This window comes from Vicugna pacos, chromosome 11 (assembly GCF_048564905.1).
Source record: "Vicugna pacos chromosome 11, VicPac4, whole genome shotgun sequence".
Classification (NCBI taxonomy): Eukaryota; Metazoa; Chordata; class Mammalia; order Artiodactyla; family Camelidae; genus Vicugna; species Vicugna pacos.
This window is the reverse complement of record NC_132997.1, coordinates 89,511,786-89,535,161: the sequence shown is the minus strand read 5'-3', so window position 1 is coordinate 89,535,161 and position 23,376 is coordinate 89,511,786. Positions and strand designations below refer to the sequence as shown.

Sequence of the window (23,376 nt, the reverse complement as noted above, 5' to 3'; positions counted from 1 at the left end):
TTTATATGGAGTAGTGTGTATCCATTAATCCTGTACCCTAATTTATCTCTCTTCCCCCTTTCCCCTTTGGTAACTATAAGTTTGTTTTCTATATCTGTGAATCTATTTCTGTTTTGTAAGTTTAAAGCTCATTTGTATTGTTTAGATTCCACATGTAAGTGACATAATATTTGTCTTTCTCTCTCTGACTTACTTCACTCAATATGATAATCTCCAGGTCCATTCATGTTGCTGTAAATGGCAATATTTCATTCTTTTTTATGGTTGAGTAATATTCCATTGTATGTATATTATACATCTTTATCCATTCATCTGTTGATGGATACTTGAGTTGCTTCTATGTCTTGGCTGTTGTAAACAGTGCTGCTGTGAACATGGGGTGCATGTATCTTTTCGAATTAGAGTTTTTGTCTCTTCTGGGTATATAATTAGTGCTTCTTTAAGATTTAAAAAAATACTGATTAATTAATTGATTTTTTAATGGAGGTACTGGGGATTGAACCCAGGACCTCATGCATGCTTAGCATGTGCTCTACCACTGAGCTCTACCCCTCCCCACCAAGATTTTTAATTTTTGTCTTCTTTTCATAAAATTGCTTATAAGTTTGCTCTTTCTTGCCTTTCCAAACTTATGATACAAACAACATTTCTGTTTTTTTTTTCTCATTTCAGTGTGACAAAATTAGGCAAGAGCGAGATGAAGCTGTTAAAAAACTGGAGGAATTTCAGAAAAGTATGTAAGCATTTCAGTGGAATTATTCTAGCACATATGACTAGGTTTGGGGATGATGTGGGTAGACATGTACTCTGTGTTTAGTTGCTGATGCACTGGGTATCCAATAAAGGAAGAATTGTCTTCCCATTTGCCAAAAACAATACACATTACTGTGATTTTTAAAGAAATGGATTAAACTTACTGTTTTGAGTGTGTTATTTATAAAAGATAGTTTGAACTTTTTTATAAAATATTTTACTATGCAGAACAGTTAAAAGAGAACAAGAATTGTTATCTTGACTCTTTGAGAAAAGCCAACAATAGTATTTTATAGTCTTTCTTTCCTGGTCTTTTATCTGTGTTATATACATATCAACAAAAAATAGAGTCATATTTTACATTCAGTTTTGCGGTCTGCTCTTTTTAGTAAACGTACATCATGGTCATCTTTGTGTGTCAGTAGAGAGATATATACATACACACACACACACACATATGTACATATCTGTATATCAGTTTTAAATGTTACCCATAGTATTCTAATACATGATAGTACCATAATTTATTTAAACATACCTTCAGTGATAGATGGATAATTTCTGGTTTTTAGTAATTGCAAATAATGCTATTACAAGTATTCTTATACATACATCTTTATAATGATCTGAGCAGTTCCTTAGGTTAATTCATAGAAAAGGAATTCTAGGTTTATAGAACTTATACATTTTTAGGAGTTTGAATGTTTGAAATAGTCCTCTCACCAAGGAAAGTTGTATTTCCACAAAAGCTGTAATAATCTTCTAAAGTTTTTGCTGTTTTTTTTTAATGTGATATAAATCTGTGATTACTTTATCCCCTAAAATAAAACATATCTGATCACACTCAGAAGTATCAGAAGGAAATATGTCATGGGAAAGGACCAGACCATAGCAGGGAAAGTGACCCGCACCGCCCTCCCCCCCCCTTGGAAGAGGGCCTTTCTCCATTGTTGTTCAGATCCTGTATTAGTCAGGCTGATTGGCTGATTGATTGTTTTGACATGGTAACTACGCCACGAAACATTTTATTCTTATTGAAGGTAAAACAGCCATAAAAACGCAGCATTATAGTTAAATTTCAATAGCCAGTTAATTTGAAGTGTCTGGCTGTAACAAAAAAATCCGAAAGGAAATGTTGTTGATGGTACCTGTCTTTGGTGGTCAATATGCCATGACAGAAATATCGTTTATTGGTGAATGTGTGGATTGCAATAGTTTAGGATTCTCTTCTTCCCTAATGCAGGATTAATGGGATGTTCTTACACTTGAACTGACACTGAGTTACATCCAAAAGAGTTACACCATTGACATTGTTACCAATTAATGAATGCACTTAAATTAATTATTGATAGTGGATTGGCATACTTTGTGCAGTGGGAATAGTTCAGGTTCTTATGTTGGAGTTATAAAATGTTTTGGTCCAGGCAGGATGGGTTTTCCCTCTTGGATTATGCAGAAATGGAAGCAACTTACTGCCATATCAACCTACCTTTAGAGTAACATGTAAACTTTGCTTTCATTTACCATTTCTCTTTACGCTTTCTTTGTCTCTTCCTCTAAATACTTTTGATAGTTTTAAAAATTTACATTTTTCCTTAAGAACAGCTCAAAGCCTAAAAGAATCAATCAAAAGCATAGTACAGCAATTTTTATTGTTTTATTCATTCAATTTTTGCCTTTACTAAGTCAGTCCTAATAAAAGTTTGGGTGGCAGGAAAATGGAGTGTTAACTCTTCAGTCTCAAAAGAACAGAAAATGGAGACTAAGAAAGTTTTAAATATTTGTATAAAAATTGTGTCAGAGACAAATGGTTCATGACTTGAACAGAGGGTACACTTTCCAATTTTGAAGGAAATGAAGCAGTTATCACTGGTGAAAAACACTGTTTGGTGTGACTCCCTGTAGCCCTGAGCAATTTCTGCATTAGTAAAAGTGGAATGAATGACCTTACCCCATAGGGTAAAAAGTGCTGCACACAGTACCTGGCACTGTAGTAAGTGCTCAGTATCATCTCATTTACTGCACCACCCAAGGCTCGACTGCCCTTCATTGTTAAAGAGTTCATATCATTTACCTTATGTGGATTAGTTTCAGGACACCAGTCTCCATATTTGGGCAGCGCTGGGTGGGGGAAGTTTCTTCTGGCACTAAGTTGAAATCTGTCTCCCTGTGATGTTTACCTACTAGTTCTACTTCTCTGGGTGTAGGAAGAGCAGCTGAATGAGGCTCAGGAAGAGCTTTGTTGGGCCATAGGGCTCCGCTCTTCCTGGCTTGGCATCCTTTTCCTACCTGGTTTTGTCCATATTGCCATGCAGTTCTTGGCCCTCTGCCAGCTCTTTCTTAGCCTTTCTCCTGTCTTTCTGGACAAAGAACGCTACTACATAACAAGGTCATGTTTCCTAGAAAGACAGATTCCTATGAAAGTGAAAGTAAATGAAGTCCTTCCACGTCTTTCCGGCTACAATGCTAGATCCTTTGCACTGTTTTAGGACCTGCCCGTTTTCCTGCGTGCCTGCCAGCTTTCATGGCTGTTTTCTCACTACATATAAACCTTTCTAAGTGATCTGATATTGCTGAAGAATTTCCAGTATGTTTGCCACATAAACTTTGAGATCTCCTGCATCTAAATATTGCTGAGGGTTGGCTGGGTGGGGAGGAGTTTTGCTAAGGAAGCAACATCGTTGATGGTGTCACTTTTAAATACGACGAATTGGAAAGGAACATAGGAAATTGGAGTCGTCTAGAAATAGCTTTGTCTGGATTACCAGTTAGAACTCTGTAATCTGGGATATGTTCCTTAACTTCTCTGGGCCTCAGTGTTCTCAAATGTAAATTTGCTCTAATACCTACCTCACAGGATGTTCTGAGGATTTATGAGAGAACACAGGCACAGGGTTTAGTGCCTAGTAGACACGTAGTTGGCCCAATAAACAGTTCTATACTGCAGGAAACATTCCTGTAAAAAAGTATTCGCACGTGAACTTAGGCCCAAGACATTGTTTCAATCATCAAACACAAATATGAACACCTGCTGTGTACATGGCATTGTGCTGGGTACAAGAGAGTCAACCACAAATAAAGAAAAATCCTTGCTCTGATGCTCACAGGTAGCAGGAGACAAAAGCGAGTGAAAAGAACCCCAGTTTCCCCCCAGTGTGAAGTATTCTATGATGGCAAGTATGTAAGACTGTTTTGAGGTCGTAGAACAGGAGAGACAAACTTTGCTAATCCAACTATACTGATAGAAGCAATAATTGATATTCCTTTAGGTTACACTTCTGAGTTCTCAGAGTCATTAAAAGAAACTTTTATTATGGAAAGTGTCAAGCTTATACAAAAGTGAGAAAAAGTATAATGAACCCCCATGTTGTACCCATCACGTAACTTGAAAAGTTGTCATGTCATGGCCATACGCCTACTCTCACTGACCTCAGATTATTTTGAAACTAACTCCAGTCATCGTGTTATTCTATCTATAAATACTAACGTATGTATTTCTAAAATATTAGGATTTGTTTAAACATAACTGCAGTAATAAGGTCACTTTATTTAAAGTTCACCTTTTTTCTTGTTTAAACCTTCATGTCATCCAGATTATAGGCGTCTGAGGTACAGTGGTTATGGATTGTGGATGTTAATGAGATAAGCCCGAATTCAGGGCCATAAGGCAAATCATTAAATGAACAATTAAAAGTTTTTAAAACATTTATCCTTGGAAAGTTGTAAATAAACTTACATATTTAGAAAATTTCTGTTTTTGTGTCAGGTGACCTGACTTTTGGTTTCGGAAATTGGGTCAAGCTTTCTAAAGATATGAATGCCCTTTGAAATATGTTTCTTCCTTTTGAGTCTGGAAAGTTGATAAGTAGGTTTCTATGCAACCAATTTAGCATTGGGATACTTTTTTAAACTAAAAATTAAAGCACAATTTTTAATTTCCACTCTTCCCTCTTATAGGAAGAAATAAAAACCCTATCTGATGGGGTTTACTGTATCAAAACTGGAGAAAATGTGGGCTAGTGCTACCTACCTGAGTTTATCAAGTTAAATTACAGGAGAACTTTTTACAAAATGTTTTGAAAATAAGTGTTTATTTTTTCTCTTTTTGCTAGGCCTAAACCTTAACTAGTGCGGAATGATTTTTCTTGCTCTTCCATGAGCAAGAATATTATTGAATAAAAAGTCAAATTCCTGTGAAAAATGCAGAGTGTTTATGTTTTTGTTATGATAGTGGAAATACCAGATTGTGGTAGAAGATGTCAAGTAGTTAAGGCTAAAAATTCGAAGTAATATTTGATGTTGTAAAAATTGTATAGGTTTCTTTTCTCTTTCCTTCACATTTTTGAAGAACCTACCTTGTAAACATAGTGATAAAATGCCAGGAATATTAGGATTTTAAGGAAATAATAGAGCCTATTATTTAAACTACAATATAAAAGGCAATTATATTGATGAAGAGCTACATGGGCTTTGTGTGTGTGAATAAACTTGGCCTGTGTTCAGCTTCTATTTGTTCTTCTGGCATAAACACATATTGTGTGTGATTCCAGTTTAATGGGGACCCGTTTGTATGCCAAGCAGCTGCATTTTAGGACCTATTGCGTGATTTCATAGCTCTCTGAAAATTGGTTCTATTCAGAACAAGAGATAGAAGAGGAGAGGAGGGGTGGTGTGGAGGTGGGGGGAGAGCTTCAACACACAATCATTTCTTTTCAATTGGAGCCAGAAAGGTTGATGACAACATGACCATTGTGTTATAATGATAAGACCACTAAGGCATCTGTACCTCTCATCAAGGCTTTCACACAACAGCAGATACAATTTAATTCACTGCTCTGTCAGCAATGCTGATACCATTATGCCGTCTGTCTCCACAGTTATAATCACTGTCCTCTGAGAAATGCAGTTGAAATGATCTTGAGCAGTCAAAGAAACTCTCAATTAAGGCTGCCACTTCCAATGTGTCAGATTGTGTCTTATGCACTTGGTACAATTTTCACTTCCAATCCTGTTTATTTACAATGTCTACCAGTAATTACGCTTAACGTGTCATTTAGTGAGGGGGGCCCCTGCCAAGCCGATTGTTGGGTGCTGCTGTACCATTGAGTGGGAGTTTCTCGAAGTCAATGCCATCAGCAGCTTTTAGGCCCTGATGGGATGCAGTAGTAATGTTGATAATGCAAGTATCGTGCTCATCAAGTCATAATTAGATGCCACTCAAATGTGCCACTTGTAATAACAGTGTTGATTCATGTTTTTCTCGGTGACTGCAACTACTAATTAGTTAAGTGGTTTTTGGTTGGCCTGCATTTGCTGCAGATTATTATTACCCCTGAAAAAATGTCAAGGTTAGAGATGTTTCTGGCCATTTAGTGCTGCTTTATGAATTTGAATATTAACATAATAAGAACTTTGGACAGACTTAGGAAGTAATACATTTTTGTATTTAATTTGGAGAGAAATTTTTTCCCCTGAGTTTAATCATAATTGCAGGTTAATTAAGCTTAAATGAAGCAAAAGTAATCTCTCTTTGTATTATGTGAGCCCAGTGCTTTTTCCCTAACTTTGTTGGGTTTCACGTTTGGGTGTCCTTAATTTTTCTTTTTTAAGCCAAACAGATTTCAATAAGTATATATGTCTACAGTTAAGTTTGAGATTCTGAGCATTTTCTTTTAACTAGAAATATGGGTGAAAGGAATTGGCATTTTTCTTACTTGATCTTCAAAGTAGAACTCAAGTTCTAAATTACTTTGTCCCTTTGAGTCTCAATTTATATAAATCAGCTACAAAAAATCTGGAAATTACTATTTTTGAAGCATTGGTTAAATGTCAAGTAAAATTTTATTTCTTCTTTTAATCTTCCTGACAATCTGTGATGTCAGAAGCAATTATTAGTGTCTACTTTCATCATCACATAGTACATAAATCTTGTTGCTATACTTTTTTGCCCTGGAATTTATTAAATACTTTGTCACCACTAAAGACTACTATTGCAGTGCTTATAAACTGCCATGTTGTCATTCCAGTTATGAGATCAGTGTAAGATTTACTTTTTAAAATTTCTCTAGCTAATTTTCCTTAGTAGATGCATGGATTATATCCTATTAAAAAAAAACAGAAATCATGGTTTGCCACTTTTAATTTTATTAGAGGTTCTTTTGTTTAAATTAGCAGACATGTCTGTGGTTATGTATACATCTACATAGAAAACAGAGACTTAAAAAACATCCTAAATAGCTTTTTTAAAATGTGTGTAACAGCATTAACGGTTTTTCATTGTGGAGTTTTTTCCCCCCTACATTCAAATATTAACTAAGATTTAATCAGGGTAACATCTTAAACACTGTTTCTCCATGATAGCTAAACGTCTGGCTCGCTGAAGAATTGAAGTATTTATTCTTAATCATGGGACAAGATGTGTGGGCTTCTGGAATAGCTGACTAATCTCTGAATGCTGAGACATTTTTTCCCTTCATTCGTAGTTTCTCACATGGTTATAGAGGAAGTTAATGTTATGCAGAACCATCTTGAAATAGAGAAGACTTGTCGAGAAAGTGCTGAAGCTCTGGCAACAAAGGTGAGACATTTTAAATAAAGGAATTCTACCTGAGCTTTTAAATTTCAACTTGCTTTTCTAAACAGTAGCTTCTGTCCTTTTCTGTTTTTTTCGTTCTCTAATCAGTTGTCTACTCTGATGATCCTGAAATATGATTATGTAAATATGTGTGTTAATGCAGACAGTATTTGATTGTTAAAAACAAAGTATTTATGTGTATTTCAGCATTTGTTCTTTTTGCCTGTGAAAATGGTCCCAGAGTAATCTGTTGAACTGGACTTTCTAAATGTCTGTGCATTTGGTTAAAATGCTAACCAAGTTTAAAACTGACCTGGAGTGACATAAAAGAGCATTGAGTGTTTTCTGTTTGAATCAGATGAAAAAGTCAGCCTCAAGCCAACACTTCAGGTGATTATTTGTGAAAGCAAAGTGGGGGCATGCTAAAGGTGACCTCTGCTGCTGTACTGATTGCTTCTAGCTGATGAATTTACCAAGTGTGTAATTTTCTATATTCTGTCTCATCAGAAATACATTATTATTAAAGAATGTTTTTATCTCTGTCCTGTGTATTTTGGGTTAGGTAAAATGCATCTGAACCACTTCATCAGAAAATGGATTACTGCAATTTTCAGCCAAAATTCATTAGTGATGCTGGTTTTGTTTCTTTCTCCTCTCCCCCATCACCTACTTCCAAAGTATTTCTTTGGATGCACCTGAAATTCTCCAGTTCAGTCAATCAGTCAATCAGTCAGTGTGTTAGCAGTGTGCTTGCTAGAGGTATTTGCTTAATTGTTTGTAAGTGACACTACATTGTGATTCATAGTATATTCAGGCAGAACCTAACTAAGAATATAAGTATGTGTACATAACGTCTTTTCTGTTATTTGTCCAAAGAATATGAGGTAGTACAGGTCAGTGCTTTAAAAGCAATGATCACGTGGGTGCTCTCACATCGTTTCTGTTCTGCTGCACATCAACTGTTTTAATTCTTTTTTCCTTTATGTCTTTTGGAGCAAGTGGAAAAAGATGTATTTGGAGTAAACTGGCTGTTCTGAATCTTATAGTGGCTAAGGATAGATTCTGTATTTTCTCTTGTTATTAGCAAGTATTCTGGTTGCAATAATACATCCAAAGTGAGAACACTGATTACCTCTCAGGACTGGCAGCATATGAAAAGCAGTGGTTTGAGAGACAGTATATTACAGGTTTTTTTCCTAGTTAACGTCATTTTGGAAATATGTGACTTTCGAAGCTGTAGTATCTTTTCTTCCACGTTGACTGAGCACATCTATAGTGTTTAATTGAGTAGGTTTTTTGAGTTTGTTTTTAATTCTAAGCTCCATAAGTTCGTATTGCATCCTCAGAATAAACCATATGTCCATTTTCAGATGACAAACTGTAAGTTAAGGGTCCTGTTGTCAATAGTAAATGGTAAAAATGACCCTAGAGATTTGTTACACAGTGGGTCATAACCAGGAATGACTGTAACAGTCACCTGGTAGCTTTTTCAACATTCACGTGCCTGGGTCGTACTCAGAGTCAGTGGGTCTGGGGTCTTCTTAAAAAAATCAACCCTGGTCTACCCTGACTATTATGACAAGGTAATTGCAGGTTAGAGAGGTGAATTCTCTTGCTCAAAAGCACCTACTAAATAAAAAAGGGAGGGGGAATAAAATAATTTTTTAAAGGGGACCATATATGGACCAGTGATTAAAGTGCGTCATGAAAAAAAAAAGTCTGTCTGACTCTTACCCTTGTCCTAACTCTAGTTCATCCTATCATTTAAGATGAGGCAGTGGTGGTCCAGGGAACAGAATTAACGTGCTCAAAGTCACATATTTCCAAAATGGCAGTGGCTGGTGGTTTGGTGGAGGCATTACACTCTTTTGAGGGCAGAACTGTTAACCATTAGGTTATGAGCTATTACTTTAATGGTGGCTTTGGAAGTAATACATTAAGCGCCAGATGGCAAAAATTAGTATGTTCACTTTTTCATGAGTATCCTGGAGGAAGAAACAATGCATAGATGAACATCCTGGCTGAAGAAAACTAGCTGATAAACGATTTTCAAAGAAAAATTAGACTTACAAACTAAACCTCTTCTGTTACTTAGCTAATACTTGCTGAAGTTTTACTATATATCAATCATTATATTAAATACTTTATATATATTGTCTCATTTTATCATCATATTATGGAATGCTGACTATTTTTATCCTTAGTTTGCTGATTTAGAAAGCTGTGGCTCTGAAAGATTAGCTTATTCCTGAGGCAGACAGAATTTGATCACAGAGCTGGGTTCTTAACTCTGCTATACTGATTTTATAGAAAGGTATTCTAAAGTACTGCATTACTCTGTCGATTATTCTTTGTATTGATGTACAGTAGGATCACGTGGGAAGCCCTGACAAAGTCCTGTGCTGGGCTCCACTGCCAGAGATTTTGGTCTGGTACAGGCCTGCACATTGGGGGTTTTAAAAAAACTCTAGAGACTGTAATGTGCAAGGTTGGAAACCATTAATTTAAACATTAGGAGGCAGAATTTACAAATTAAGACATGAGGTCTTTTTCACTTTTTTTCTTATGTTGTTATTTTCTCCTTGCATTCAGAAAAGATGGCATCATTTGAGAACTGATGATGATCCTTAGCCTCTACTGCTGTGTGTTCATGGTTCAGAGAACCCACAACAGTGTTTACTTGAATTTTCCATCTGAAAGAAGATGGATTGGGAAATCATGGGTTTCTTATCTTATCCCTGATCCTCTAATGTAATATGGAGAGCTAGAAGCTGGAGTTATGGTCTGGGAATTGGGAATAAAGGTCTGTGTCTGATTCCCTGAATGAATCTCGCGAGGCTTCTCAGGAAGAATCCACGGAAGAGTAAATGCAAACGTGTTTCTATTTCTTACATTTTATAGTAAAGAAATCAATGTACTAAACATTTTCATATATTCAAATAAGAGAAAACCTTTTATATTTTAATCTTGGGAAGAGAAAACACGAGCAAAACTGTATTTGCCTTCTGTGGACTTTGCATCAAATTTAGTCTCCGTGTGTGCTTTGTACTAACATTTATGTGCACATAAACACATGAGCTAAAAAGGTAATGATAATTGATAACTAAAATTAAAAGTCAACTTTTTTAGGGTACATATCAGCTAGAAGCTTTGTGTAGATCATGTATGGATCCTGGTTAAAATGAAACAAAATGAATTGAGAAATTTGAACATTTATTCAACATTTGTTCATATTCAAGACTTATTGTCAATATCTTCAGTGGGATAATTGTATTAGGACTATGTTTTTTGAAAAGGATATTTTAAAGAAACAATTAGTCATACATGCTGAAAAAAGTAGAAGTCACATGACAGTTTCCAGGATTTCCTTTGAAATAATGGTGGTGATGAGGAATGGGAGGGGTTATAGCTGAAATAAGATTGGGCACAGTTGATATTTATTGAAGCTAGAATCACTATACTGTTCCCTCTAGTTTTATAAATGTTCAGAAATTTCCAAAAAATGAAGTGTAATAGTAAAAGTTTTAAAAAAACCTCATTTTTATGCCAGGGAATAACAAATACATTAATGAATTAGGATTCCTTTACCTGAATTATAGAGATAAGAGAGACATATCTTGAACTTTCTTTTATTGGGTATTATTAGAAATCTTTGTACAGAGTGAAACATATCTTGAACTAGCTTAAGGAAGAAAAGGGAAAAAACAATAGGTGTTTGTTCAGAGGGATATTGGAGAATCTTATAGAATCCATGAGCTAGGAGCATTTCAGGAATGGACTGGAGTCCTGTGGGATTCCCTATCTCTGTTGCTTTTCTCTCTCTACACGTTGGTTCCATTTTGGCTTTGTTACAGACTGCCTTTCTGTATCCATCAATTCAGTAGTGTAATGTGGTTGCCAGTGAGCTTCTGTCCATCCAGACACATGGAAAGGAACCCATCTCTCTGTTACAGCCTCCAAATTTCTAGAGAAGGGATCTAATTGCCCGAGCTTGGATTATGTGCCTAATTCCTGGGCTAATTAGCTATGGCCAAAGAGATGGGGTATGCTCTGGGGGGACTTGGGCTGTTCCCATAGAAATCATGTAGAACAGTGAAGAAGAGTGGCAGAGTCCAGAAGAGGAGGAGGGATGGGCAAACATGTTCACAGCACAGCATCAAACTAAATATTTGTTTGAAGTAAAGTGTCTTAATTAAGACTGTTAATGACTGTGAACAAATTGAAATTTGATTTAATCTCTATTGATGCTTTGTCTTATTTCTTCTTGTATTTCATATCAGTTATAATGAGCATTTTCACATGCTGCTGGCTATAAGGCATAGGCCTTACTTCAAGTAATAAGTTTAATACTAAATAAAACCTTATTAATGACTATTCTAGCTGATACTTCATGCTGTGAATATTGATGAGTGTGTAAGACAAAAATTCACTTAATTTGTCTGTTGTTTAAAAATCTAAGACACTCATTTGACTGCTGTTAAAATAACTGTTTTTATATTTGCCTTAGCTAAATAAAGAAAATAAAGCATTGAAAAGAATCAGCATGTTATACATGGCCAAGCTGGGTCCAGATGTAATCACTGAAGAGATAAACATTGACGAGGAAGATCCAACCATAGACCCAGAGGGTGCTGCCGAGACTTGCGTCTCAGTACAGTGTCAGAAGCAAATCAAAGGTAGGACTCCTGGCTCAATTGTTGAGCATATTTGTGATCCCTAGTGGGATAATGCTTCCCAACCCTGGTTGCACATTAGAATCGCATGAGAATTTTAAAAAATATTAATGCCTCAAACAATTCTGATTATTTGTCCTAGGGAGTAGCCTGGTTGAGAATCATGATAAGGTGTAGCATTTGTGAGCTTTATGAGTTACTTTCTTGTGGGATTAGGCACTTTTGAAAGCATTGTCTTGACAGAAACAGCCAGTTAGCCTATAAACTTCTTTAAGAATGTGTGTTATGAAATGTGTTAAGATACCTGTATTAAGTGAAAGAAAGAATGAATAAAAGTATCTTTAGCCTCCACCTCCTGTTAGTGTGGTTCTCTGTTGGAATTTTTGGGGAAGATACCTCCCCAAATTGCTTAGTCTCTGCCCTCCAAGAACTTTCCATCTGATTCAGGCAATGAGCCAAAAGCAATACGTAGTATTAAGCGACTGTGTTGGTCCCCAGGTGGTGCTAGAAGGCAAGATCATGTGATACATCTATTAAATACACATTAACTTTATTCATAAATATATATGTATATTGCTTATGTTAAGGATGTAGCAAAGCAGTTTTGGGCTCAGTAACTGTTGGGGCATTTTGACTTACTGTACCTGTCGAGAGCAATACTTGTTAGTTTGTTGGGTAGAAAAAACTTCAGTTTGAAGTATTAAGAAGAAAGTAAAAAGAAAGTCATCATAACCTGTCTCTCCACTGTCTACCCTAAGACAAAAATCATATTTATGTGGTGGGAAGGGAGAGGAAGTTTAAAGGGCTTCCTTTTGTGCGTAATTCTCTTTTCTGTTAGGTCTCGAATGGTCTGGTCTCTTGTTCTTCCTTCAAGATTAGCCAGCCATTGGAAAAAGTGGTTTTGAAATAAATCTCTGAGAACTCCTTCAGTTAATCTGGATTCATGTAAAAAGTTTGATTTAATTTGTAAATCAATAACCACATAGCAAGTTTCTTATTGTTCTTGGAGAAGGATAAGAAATTAAAAGCACTTAAAGGCTAAGTGGCGAAACCATGTCAGCCTGGGTATAAATTTAGTACTCTATGCTAATCCATGTATTTTTTTTTTGACATTTGAGTAGTAAAAGTAACTCTAACACCAGAAGCTTTTGCACTTACAGTTGCTAATATTTTCACTCTAGTAACACAGTTTTTATTAAATTTCAATAATAAGAAATATGAAATAAATTAAGAAACCAAACACCTACAACTCTGGAGAGAAAATTATTAGAATTAACCCTTTTTCAAATAGGTTATATTTTGAGTCAGTTCAAATAATGTTTTCAGGGCTATAAATTGGCAGCAAGTCAGGATTTTTTTCCTTTAAATCAAAATCTCTAAATTATTAGCTGCCCAGTTGTTTGTTTGTATTGTATTGTGACAAGAGCCCATGGCCATTATAAAATAAAAAAGACATTAGTGCAGTGCCTAAATTTCTTCTGCTGAAAGCTTAAAAAGTTTTACTTCTAAAATGCCAGACAGTTTTCTAGAATACAGGTTTGATAGAATGTAAAGAAAACATAATCTGGTACATTTAATATAGTGAGATCGCCTGATAAAAAATCTTAGAAATACAGTTCTATTGGCGGGGGAGGGCACAGAAGCAGAATTTCCATTCTCTTTGTTTCTTCATTTTCCTCTTAATTGTTAAATAACCTTGACCGTAAGCTGCACATAGACTGGCATTTTCAATTCTTTTGACAAGATTGATTTCTTCTTTTACAAATAAATTTGTTGGGGTTTTTTTTCCTATTTTTTTCTTTAAAAATGCAGAACTTCAAGATCAAATTATATCTGTTCAGGAGGAAAAGAAGATATTAGCCATTGAACTGGAAAATCTCAAGAGCAAACTTGTAGAAGTAATTGAAGAAGTACGTATCTTAGGCCCAAAGGCAAGACCTTTAGTGTTTTAAGATGTCTGGGGACAGGCTAAGTCAAAAACTTGCTGTTGGAAGCTAATTTCTGACATGAGAACCATGTACCAGCTTTAATCTTCTCTTGTCCCCACTATTTCAGACATACTGAAAAGTGTAGAAAATAAGATGGTGAACATTCATATACCCACTGCCTAGCTCAAGAAATAAAATACTAAAATAGCATTGAAGTGTTTCTTATTGTCCCTCATATTTCACCATGAGGCAGATTTGTGACAATGATATCTGCCATTTAAGTTGTACACTTTGCTGCTGCTGGTGAAGAATTATTTCTTCTCCAGGGGAGGGCTGGCTCAGTTGGGAAAGGCTATCTGCTATGTACCTCCAACACGGGCATATATGATAGATGGTAGAATGGGTCCAAGTGGGTATTTGGAGAATCTTTATTTTTCCCTTAAAAGTCTTTAAGAGCAGGAGCACATAATTGGCCTTCTTTGCACGGCTTCAGGGATCTGCCTTAGCTATCTCTTAAAATTGCATCATTGGTTCTCAGATTCTGTAGCCCAGGGCTTCCCAACTGATGTGTTACAGCACCTTGATATCCCTCCAGTGGTTTACAGGCTCACCAAGGCATTGATCCCTTCAGTGAGCAGCCCCATCCAATTACACATATTCTTAAGGGCCTTAATGTGACAAAGGTTGGGAAGCAGTGCCCACCAGCCTCCCAGCCCCAGTTGCTTTTACTTATTGAGGCAAAAATTGTGAATGAGAAGAAAGACAATGACATTTTGAAAGTGGTGCTCCTGCTGGACAGTGTATATACCAGGTACTAATTTAAACGAAAAACAAAAATATAGCTTATACTAAAAGAAACCAGTTCATAGATATCTGAAAGTGCTGATGGATTCAGAGTCCCCTTCAAGACCATTATCTTAGTTTGTCTCTTGTGTATAAACATAGGAGAGAGAGAAATACATTTTGATGCATTCTGTTCCTCAGTAATTATTTATTGATGGTTCTCCCCCCTCCCACTTAGAGGTGTTGTCGGAAGCCATTTCAGAAGTTATTTTTATTATGACTGTTTCCGACATCTGAAAAGTATAAAAAAACAAAATAATGAACGTCTGTATGCCTGCTACCTAGTTTAATACATAAAACATTAATGTAGTGTTGAAACCCCCAGTGTATTTCTCCCTAAGTATATTCTCCTCACTCCTTGCCCTGTTTCCCTAAACAACCATTATTCTGAACTTGGCTCTTATCATTTCAATGCATGTATTTACATTTTTGCTACAATACATAGTATTTTGAGTGTTCTTAACTATATAAATGTACCTGCTTTTTTTTATTCAGCATAATGCATTTGAGATTTATCCACTTGATACATGTAACTTTACATGCTCTTGTTTTTAAATTGTCCTATGATACTCTCTTTTCCTGTTGATAGATGCCAAAAATCATTTCAGAATTTTACGTTTTTGGAGGGAAGATTTTCATACATATTTTATTTAAGCCAAAAGTCAAAGTTCAAAGTATTTTTTAATTTAAAAAATTTATGTATGTTTTACTTAAGCCAAATGTCATCAGAGTTTAAAGTGAATATTCAGATTGAATGTTGGATCTCTGACTAAATGATTCAAGTATTTTTGGGGTGCAATCTAGTTGGATTTTTGCATTTAAAATGTCAGTTATTTCACTGCCATATTTAGGGACAATGCCAGTGCAATTTGGAATTTGTAAAGAAGTTCTCTACCAGCTGTACATCCTAACTTAAATAGTTACTTTGAGGCTTTAAAAAGCTTTAATATGAGGGTAACACAGTGAAGCCAATTACTGCTTTAATTGTAACATGTTGAAAATTGAACAGCAATTTGAACGTGTCACCATATATCATGTTTTACAATTTTGGATATTTTCTCCCCTTAAAATCTCACATTTTTAGGTAAATAAAGTTAAGCAAGAAAAAGATGTTTTAAATTCAGAAGTTCTTGAACAGAGAAAAGTCTTAGAAAAATGCAATAGAGGTATGTTTTGTCATTTTCCTCAACTATATATATATGCACATACTTTATTTTGTTTATATGTATTGTGTGTTGTTTTATACTTGTGTCTAAAGATTCTTGTAGCAAAAATCTTTTATATTGTGTTTTCCTAACTTATGGCAATGAGTCTCTCTCATCCTGTTCTTTTATCACCTACCTTAGGAGTCTGGGGAGATTTAAAAGCACTTTTACTTGAGGAATTCATGATCTACTCATTTTGAAACTTCAGATCTAAATGCTCTTATGTCCTAATCCTGGGACCATGGTCATCCCCTCAGTATTTATATATTTGGTAGGTTATTCAGTAAACCTCTTCTCAATCCGGAAGAGATTAAGATATCTACATAAATATATGCAACATTATATGATAAGATTTTAAATTAGGGGGATATGGAAAATGAGACGGGGGAAGGTGAGAGTATATGTTAATATATAGATTGCATACTTGCTCTGAGTTCTTACGCATTTCCTGCCTCTGTGCCTGAAATCTGGCTCTGAGCTATCTGGGGGCTAGAGCCATGAGGGATTCATGATCATTTATATGAATCACATAAAAATTAACCTGTTGATCACAAGAAGCAGACCTGGTCTCATGGTGAGAAGGAAGTTTCTCCAAAGGCTACTTCTGGAGAAAATTCTTTATAATTTGATTTTATCATCCTTGTCATAAAACAGCATCAAGTCTCATGGGGCTGTTTCTTATGTCCCCTAGTTCAGGGCAGAGGAGTGATGCCAAAGTGCAGTCTGCAGACATAACTCTAAGGGAGGCGACTTACTGTGCTTTTTGTTTTCCTTTTTACCTTCAGCCACTCTCTTCCCTAGTTCAGAAGCTACAACACTAAAAGGAAATCTTTCAGACCCTGTTGTTACCAGTGATAGTTCTCCATCATTCATGAATTGAGATTTTTGAATAAATAAAGGACCTTGTAGTTAAGTGTGGGAGACACTAGATTGTAGCATTTCCACTACCTTTTGGGCATTAAAGTTGAAATGATGTCAAAGAATTTTCAGTTTCCATGCACTGTGCTAGAAACAGAGGGTTCTACAAAGGTTGATGTCATAGATCTTGCCTTCAGGGAGCCCCCTATCCAGGAAGAGAGAGAGCTTATATAAATAAATCCATGTCTAGGATCAACCCAGTTTCTTTCAGAATCCAAGGGGGCCAGGACATGTGAAAATTCACTCTTCATTACAGTGTTCTGGACACAGAAAAGAAAGTCAATTATCTTGCCCAGGGCTTTAGATAGTCATAATCTTTGTTTTCTTTGTGAAATTTCTTTTCCAATAGGTTTGAAAATCATTCGACTCTCAGGGACCTATAATTCACATGACAAACCACCACTTACAGTTGCTTTACTTGAGTAAGACTTAGTCGTGCTCTGAGGAGGCAGTAGATTTACTGAGTATAGAGTTTGAAATTCTATGTTATTACACTGCAGACCAGTCCTTAGTCAGTTAGGACTGAAGTGCCCTGGAGGAACATTTTCTGAAAGTAGCCATTAAGAGAGCCTTTTTAAAGATTTATTGATATGACTCAGCTCAGGATTAAAGGTGCCTCACCAGAACCAGATGGAGAGACTAGTGTGCTGTCCTATGTTGTGATGGCACCATCACTCCCTCTGCCCACCTGTATCATTATTTAACAAAGTAGGCCACAGAACGCCAGCAAGTAGGAAAGACTTCATGTTGCTCTTCTCTGACAAGATCTTCCCTTTGAAGACTTCTGTCCACAGTGATTCTTTAATTTAAATCTCTGACTCTGGGCCTGCATGGATCTAAGGCTCTTTCTCTTCTTTTTAAACCTGGAGAATACTTTAAAATAACTTTTATATGTATGTATTTTCTTTTTATTCAGGTAACATACTTTTTTTGGTGGAAAGTATAGATTCATATTGGAAAAGAAAAAAAAAAAAAACCTCAACACTGACATTCCAAAGATAAGCATTATTAACATTTCAGTATATGTTCTTCCAGGAGAGGGAAGTGGGGAGGGACAATATAGGACTAGGGAATTAAGAGGTACAAACTATTATGTATAAAATAAGCTACAAGGATATATTGTACAATACAGGGAATATAGCCAATATTTTATAATAACTGTAAATGGAGCATAAACTTAAAAAATTCTGAATCACTCACTATATTGTATGCTTATAATTTATATTGTGCATCAGCTATACTTTGATTTAAAAAGCCTATTTATACACATTAAATTGTTTATTAAATATGTTTATAACATATATGGAAGACTAAGAAAATACTAGCAAAAGAAATGTCTCTTTTACTCATTGGTACTTTATAAGCCCTTGAACATCAGTCTCTACTTGTACCCCTCCCATGGATTTTTATCATTGCTCTTATTTATAGTTTTGCCAAGTATGTATGTATCCCCAAACAGTATATTGTTTGATTTTGCATGTTTTTGAACCTTATATAAATGGTATCATTTGGCATATGGCAACTTTTTGTGTTTGTGAGGTTCATCCATATTAAGGGGGATTGCTGTGGTATATTTATTTTCACTGCTGTATATTATTTCATTTGTTGTCTATACCAGAATTCATTTACCCAGCATCCTATTAGTGGATGTTTGAATTTTTTCCAGTTTTTTTGCTTTTCCAAGTCACGCTGTTACGAAAATTCTTATACATGTCTTCTGATGCACATATCCAAGAATTTCACTAAGGTATCTGCCAAATGTAAATTTTTATCTTCAATTTCACTGCATAATGCCAAGTTACTTTTTAAGTAGATCTGTAAGTTTTCACTCCTGTTAGTAGTGTATTTGTTTCCATTGTTCTTTTCCCCCTCCAAACCTGGTATAGCTATACTTTTAAATTTTTGCCAGTTGCCTCTTTGGGGAGTATAAAAAGGTATCTGTGGTTTTACTCTCCATTTCCTTGGTTTCTACCGAAGATGTTTATTGGCCTTTCACGTGCTTCCTCTTCTGTGGAATCCTTATCGATGTGTTTTATATGTGGCTTTTTAAAAGCAAAAATGAAAAAAAAAAGCAAAAAAAGAACTCATTTAAAGAATATATTGTGAATATCTTTCCATTCAATAAATGTCTCTAAAATATAATTTTGATGGCAGAAAAATATTTCTTATACATACCAAACTTTACTTACTGATTCTTCAATGTTAGATTATCTAGATTATTTCACTATTTTCAGCAATGATGCAGAGAGCATCCCTCCAACTAAATCTCTGCAAATGTTCATGATTTATTCTCTGATGAGAATACATACATTCCTAAAAGTGGAATCATTGAACCAAAAGTGTGGATAGTTTTAGATTTTTAATTTGCATTGCCAAGTTGCCCTCTGAAAAGGTCTTACCAGTTTATATTCCAACCAGCAATGGATGAAGGTTCTTATATCCCTGAATAAGGAATATTTTCAGTACTCTTTTTCATCCATCTTCCTGCTAATCTGTGTGGCATATTGTCCATTTTCTTTTCCTTATCTTCTTAAGTGTCCATGCTAGCAGTAGAAGAGTATGAGGAAATGCAGGTAAACTTGGAACTGGAGAAGGACCTTCGAAAGAAAGCAGAGTCGTTTGCACAAGAGGTAATTATCTTGCAGAGACCTTGTTTTTTTGCAGATAACATATCAAAATATTTTTTGAGGTTGAACAAGCACTTATCACTTTGAACTAAGGATCAGCTGATTTAGGGAGGTAACTACGGCATAGTATCAAGGTCATTGAATTTGGTGTCAGAAGACCTGGGTTCAAATTTTGGCCATGTCAGTCAATTACTAGTTGTATGTTACTAGCATCCCTTGGCCTCTTTGGGCTTCACTTTCATCACTGGCAAAATGGATGATGATACCAACCTAACCAAGTGAATTTTAAAATCAAGTGGCAATATTTTTCAAAATAACTCTGTAAACTATAAAATGCTGTATAGGGGAAAGAAATTATATTTAGGGATACCCATTGCATAACTTGTGATGGAAAGTCCAGCTTGGGTACAGGATTTTTGTGTTTCAGATAGCCTTAAGAATCCAGGTTAAATCTCGGTATACCATCTGAAATAACAGTATCATGGTCTTGGTATTTCTCTTCAGCTGCTGTACAATGTTCTCGTTGTGTGAGTTGATTTTTCCACTTACTGTCTGAGCCTTTCACCAAAGTAATGATTTTCCTCTCATGTTAGAGATAAGCTTTGAGCATCTCACGTTCTGGCTTAACTTTGTTGGCATGTAGTTGTTGGGTATTCCATGGCTCTGGGACTGGTTTTCAGGGAAATGATGAGGCACCAGTTGGCTGAACTGTAACAGCTCATGATGTGGAGCTGATCTGCATGAGATTTCCATCATGTGTAAATATCCTGAATCTGTGTGTATATTGTAGGTTCAAGGAAAGTAGCTAAGGAAATGTAAAACATTCTTAGATGGCTGTCTCCAAGGTGTAGCAGGAAGACAAAGCATAGGGTTACGGGAATGACATTTGAAAATCAGATTATGGTTTTGTGCAGGAGTTCTTCTGTGCTTGAATGTAGCCGTGGTAGCAATGAACTCTATAAAAGTTTTAGTCTAAGAAGATCTCATTTGAAATATTATGATTCATTTTATTCAGAGAGTTTAATGAAAGGTGAGTAAATATTGTTCTCTTCCTTCCTGGAAGGAAGGAAAAAGAATTGAAGTATGTTAGAGCCCTTTGGGAAAAGCTGCAGCATATAAATAATGGAACTAAATAAACGGTTTAAGGGGAGGGAGAGCAGAGATAATGTGAAGATGGCTCCACTGCAAAACTGAAAAGGTTGTCTTGTTTTGACCTGACTGCCAGGGTCTTATTTTGAGAGACATTTTCAGTTTTCCATCTGTTTTTTATAGAATGATGTTAAGAATACAAAGCAGCTCAAAGAAAAACTTGAAGGCCATGCAGTAGCAGAGAAGATAGGTGGGAGAAGTAAGAATCCACTAAGAATATGAAAATGAAGGATTCTCTCTGCCATGCACCTGGTAGTGATCGGTGGAAACAGCGATGCTGACGTGTTAACCCAGAACGAGGAGGGAAAGCAAGAGCGGTGGCACTTTAGGTTTCTGTAGCCTAATATTTGCAGCAGTGCTCAGTAATTTTACAGTGTCTAGGTTTGAGCTACACAATAGTGAGAAGAAAACTATTTTTAAAAACAAAGCTAGGTTAGAACAAGCCTATCTTTCCTTTTGCATGGTTTACAAATTCCCAAGTTTTCAACAGATAACTGCTGCTAAAAGGAGCATGACTTGGTTTAACCAGGGAAGTGCCACGCTTGCGTTTTGTTCCCTAGTGCATTCAGCAAACATCTGTTAAGCCAGACACTGGGAATGTAACAGTGAGGAAAGCAAGTATGATCCCTGCCCTGTTGGAACGTACAGTGTAGAGCTCTGGAAATCAATTTTTAAGGTTAATTGAGGTTACATTTTTAATTGCAAAAGGAATATATATATATATAAACTCTCCTGTAAAAATACAAACAGTTCTCAAATGTGTAAATTAAAAATTGAATGTTTCTTCCTTATTTCTACTCCCACTTGTCCATTTAAAAACCAAAACCATGATCCCCTACAAGGAAGAAGCAGCCAATTGTCTTCATGACTATAAGTTTTGTATTTCTTCAGCATACTTTTAGTTTTTAATGACTTTCTTGTAATTTTTGAATGTATTTTTTGCTATTTAGTGTATTTTTAAAAAAATTTTTAAAGGTGTGTATACCTTTTTCAACACATATTACCAGTATACTGTGAAACTATTATGTAATCAGTTTATTTTTTCAGACAACTCAGATGATGGTATTTTAAGGTTAATTTGGAAAGAATGAAATATTTATTAATGATACAACATTTTCTTCTTGTTCTTTGAAAAGATACAGACAATTTCTCTGAAATTCTGATACCAGTGGTGTTCTTTGTCTGTTAAGGGTCCAACTTAATAACTCTAATCAACAAATTCTTACCATAGCTAAAAACCAAATTCATTAGTTGGTAACTGAATTTTCTTTAAATACATCTTTAGAAAAGGCATTATACAGTCTTTTATTTTAGCATCTTAAAATCTAGAGAAGATGGTTCAATGAGTAATATTTTTCAAGTTATCATTGTTATTGAAAGAAATTTCTTTTCTGTATGTTCTTTTCATCTTATATTGCAATTTAGGGATTGTTAAAGGGTTTGCAAAAGAAATTCATGTTATTCACATCCCTAAGACACAGTCTTTATTCTTTTCTCTCCAAAGTAACAGAGCTGTGATCATTTATAATCATGTAAAGTTTAGCAAGTTTTTCTGAGGCTACATAGAAAAGGAGAACTAGCCCTTTTCCCAAGAGAGAACCAAAGCACAGAGGAGCAGGGCCGGGAGGGTAATAAAGCCACCCTTGGCGTTGGTGCCCTGCAGTGTCTTACTGCTGAGCTCCCTGCACTGTCTTGGTCAGCCCCGCTGACTGCTTCCTCTCTGCCTGCTTCTGGCCTCCCAGCTCTCTTGGTGGAAGTCCTCACTTGCTGGGAAGCCAGAGAATCTCACTTACTTCAGCTGTTACTTAGTGGACTCTCTGGGATATTTTCTAAGACACCAGCCAGGGACCCCAACCAGTTAGGTTTTAAGAGGGAAAAAGTTATTAAAAAAAAGAAATTACTGTAATAATAGTAGTAACCCAAAATAACTCATTTCAATTAAACCAGTGGTCTAAAGTTTAAGATGCTGTGGTGACATGTTGATAGCTCTTCCCTGGTGTGTGAGTGCCGCCAGTCTGACTTTCCTCCAGCCCAGCACTTGTGTGCACGCACACACTCATTCACGCACACTATCTCTGTACCTGTTCTTACACCGAAATGAGGAGTCATTTGGAAGAAGAAGGTGAATTTCACTTGCAGGTGTTGCTGCTGTACTGTAAAATGGGCCTAATTTCAGACTTCTGTCAAGCGTTTCATGCTTGGAATCACCCATTGGCTGTCTTGTGTAGGGTGTTAAGGAAAAGAAATAACAGGTGAATAGAAAATAATGTTCTCAGTCATGTAAAGTCGTGAAGGTTAAATGAATGATATATGTAAATTGCATAATAAAATGCTCAGTAAATATTAATATACCTTTTCCCTTCTCCTCTTTACCCTCCTACTGTTAACTACTTTCATCACTGGGGAAAAACTAATTGGTTTAAAACAAAACCTTAAGTCTAGTAAATAGCAGGGTAAGGAGATTAGCCGGGTGGTTAAGAGCTTTGGGCTTGTAAATCAGACAGATCTGGGCTTAAATCCTGGCTCTGCTGTTTAACATGTGTCTTTGGGAAAGCTGTTTTGCCCCTGAGCCTCAGTTACCTTGTTAGTAAAAGTGAGATAACAATAGTGTCTACTTGACAGTGGTGTCCTAAGGATCAGATGACATAATATATGTAAAGGGACTGCCACCATATCTGTCATATAGTGTTTAGTACATTTTAACTT

At 35.8% G+C, this 23,376-nt stretch overlaps 1 protein-coding gene across 6 annotated transcripts in view; it reads left to right on the top strand.

Moving 5' to 3' along the window:
* Positions 1–23,376, top strand: part of SHTN1 (shootin 1) — a 145,308-nt gene that overhangs the window by 77,933 nt on the left and 43,999 nt on the right. For all 6 annotated transcript variants that reach the window (XM_072971958.1, XM_072971960.1, XM_006200177.4 and 3 more), the window contains 6 exons: positions 673–733; positions 7,236–7,330; positions 11,835–12,003; positions 13,813–13,910; positions 15,856–15,937; positions 19,430–19,524. In XM_072971958.1, coding sequence (XP_072828059.1) covers positions 673–733; positions 7,236–7,330; positions 11,835–12,003; positions 13,813–13,910; positions 15,856–15,937; positions 19,430–19,524 — 600 coding nt within the window. The remainder of the gene's footprint in view (positions 1–672; positions 734–7,235; positions 7,331–11,834; positions 12,004–13,812; positions 13,911–15,855; positions 15,938–19,429; positions 19,525–23,376) is intronic.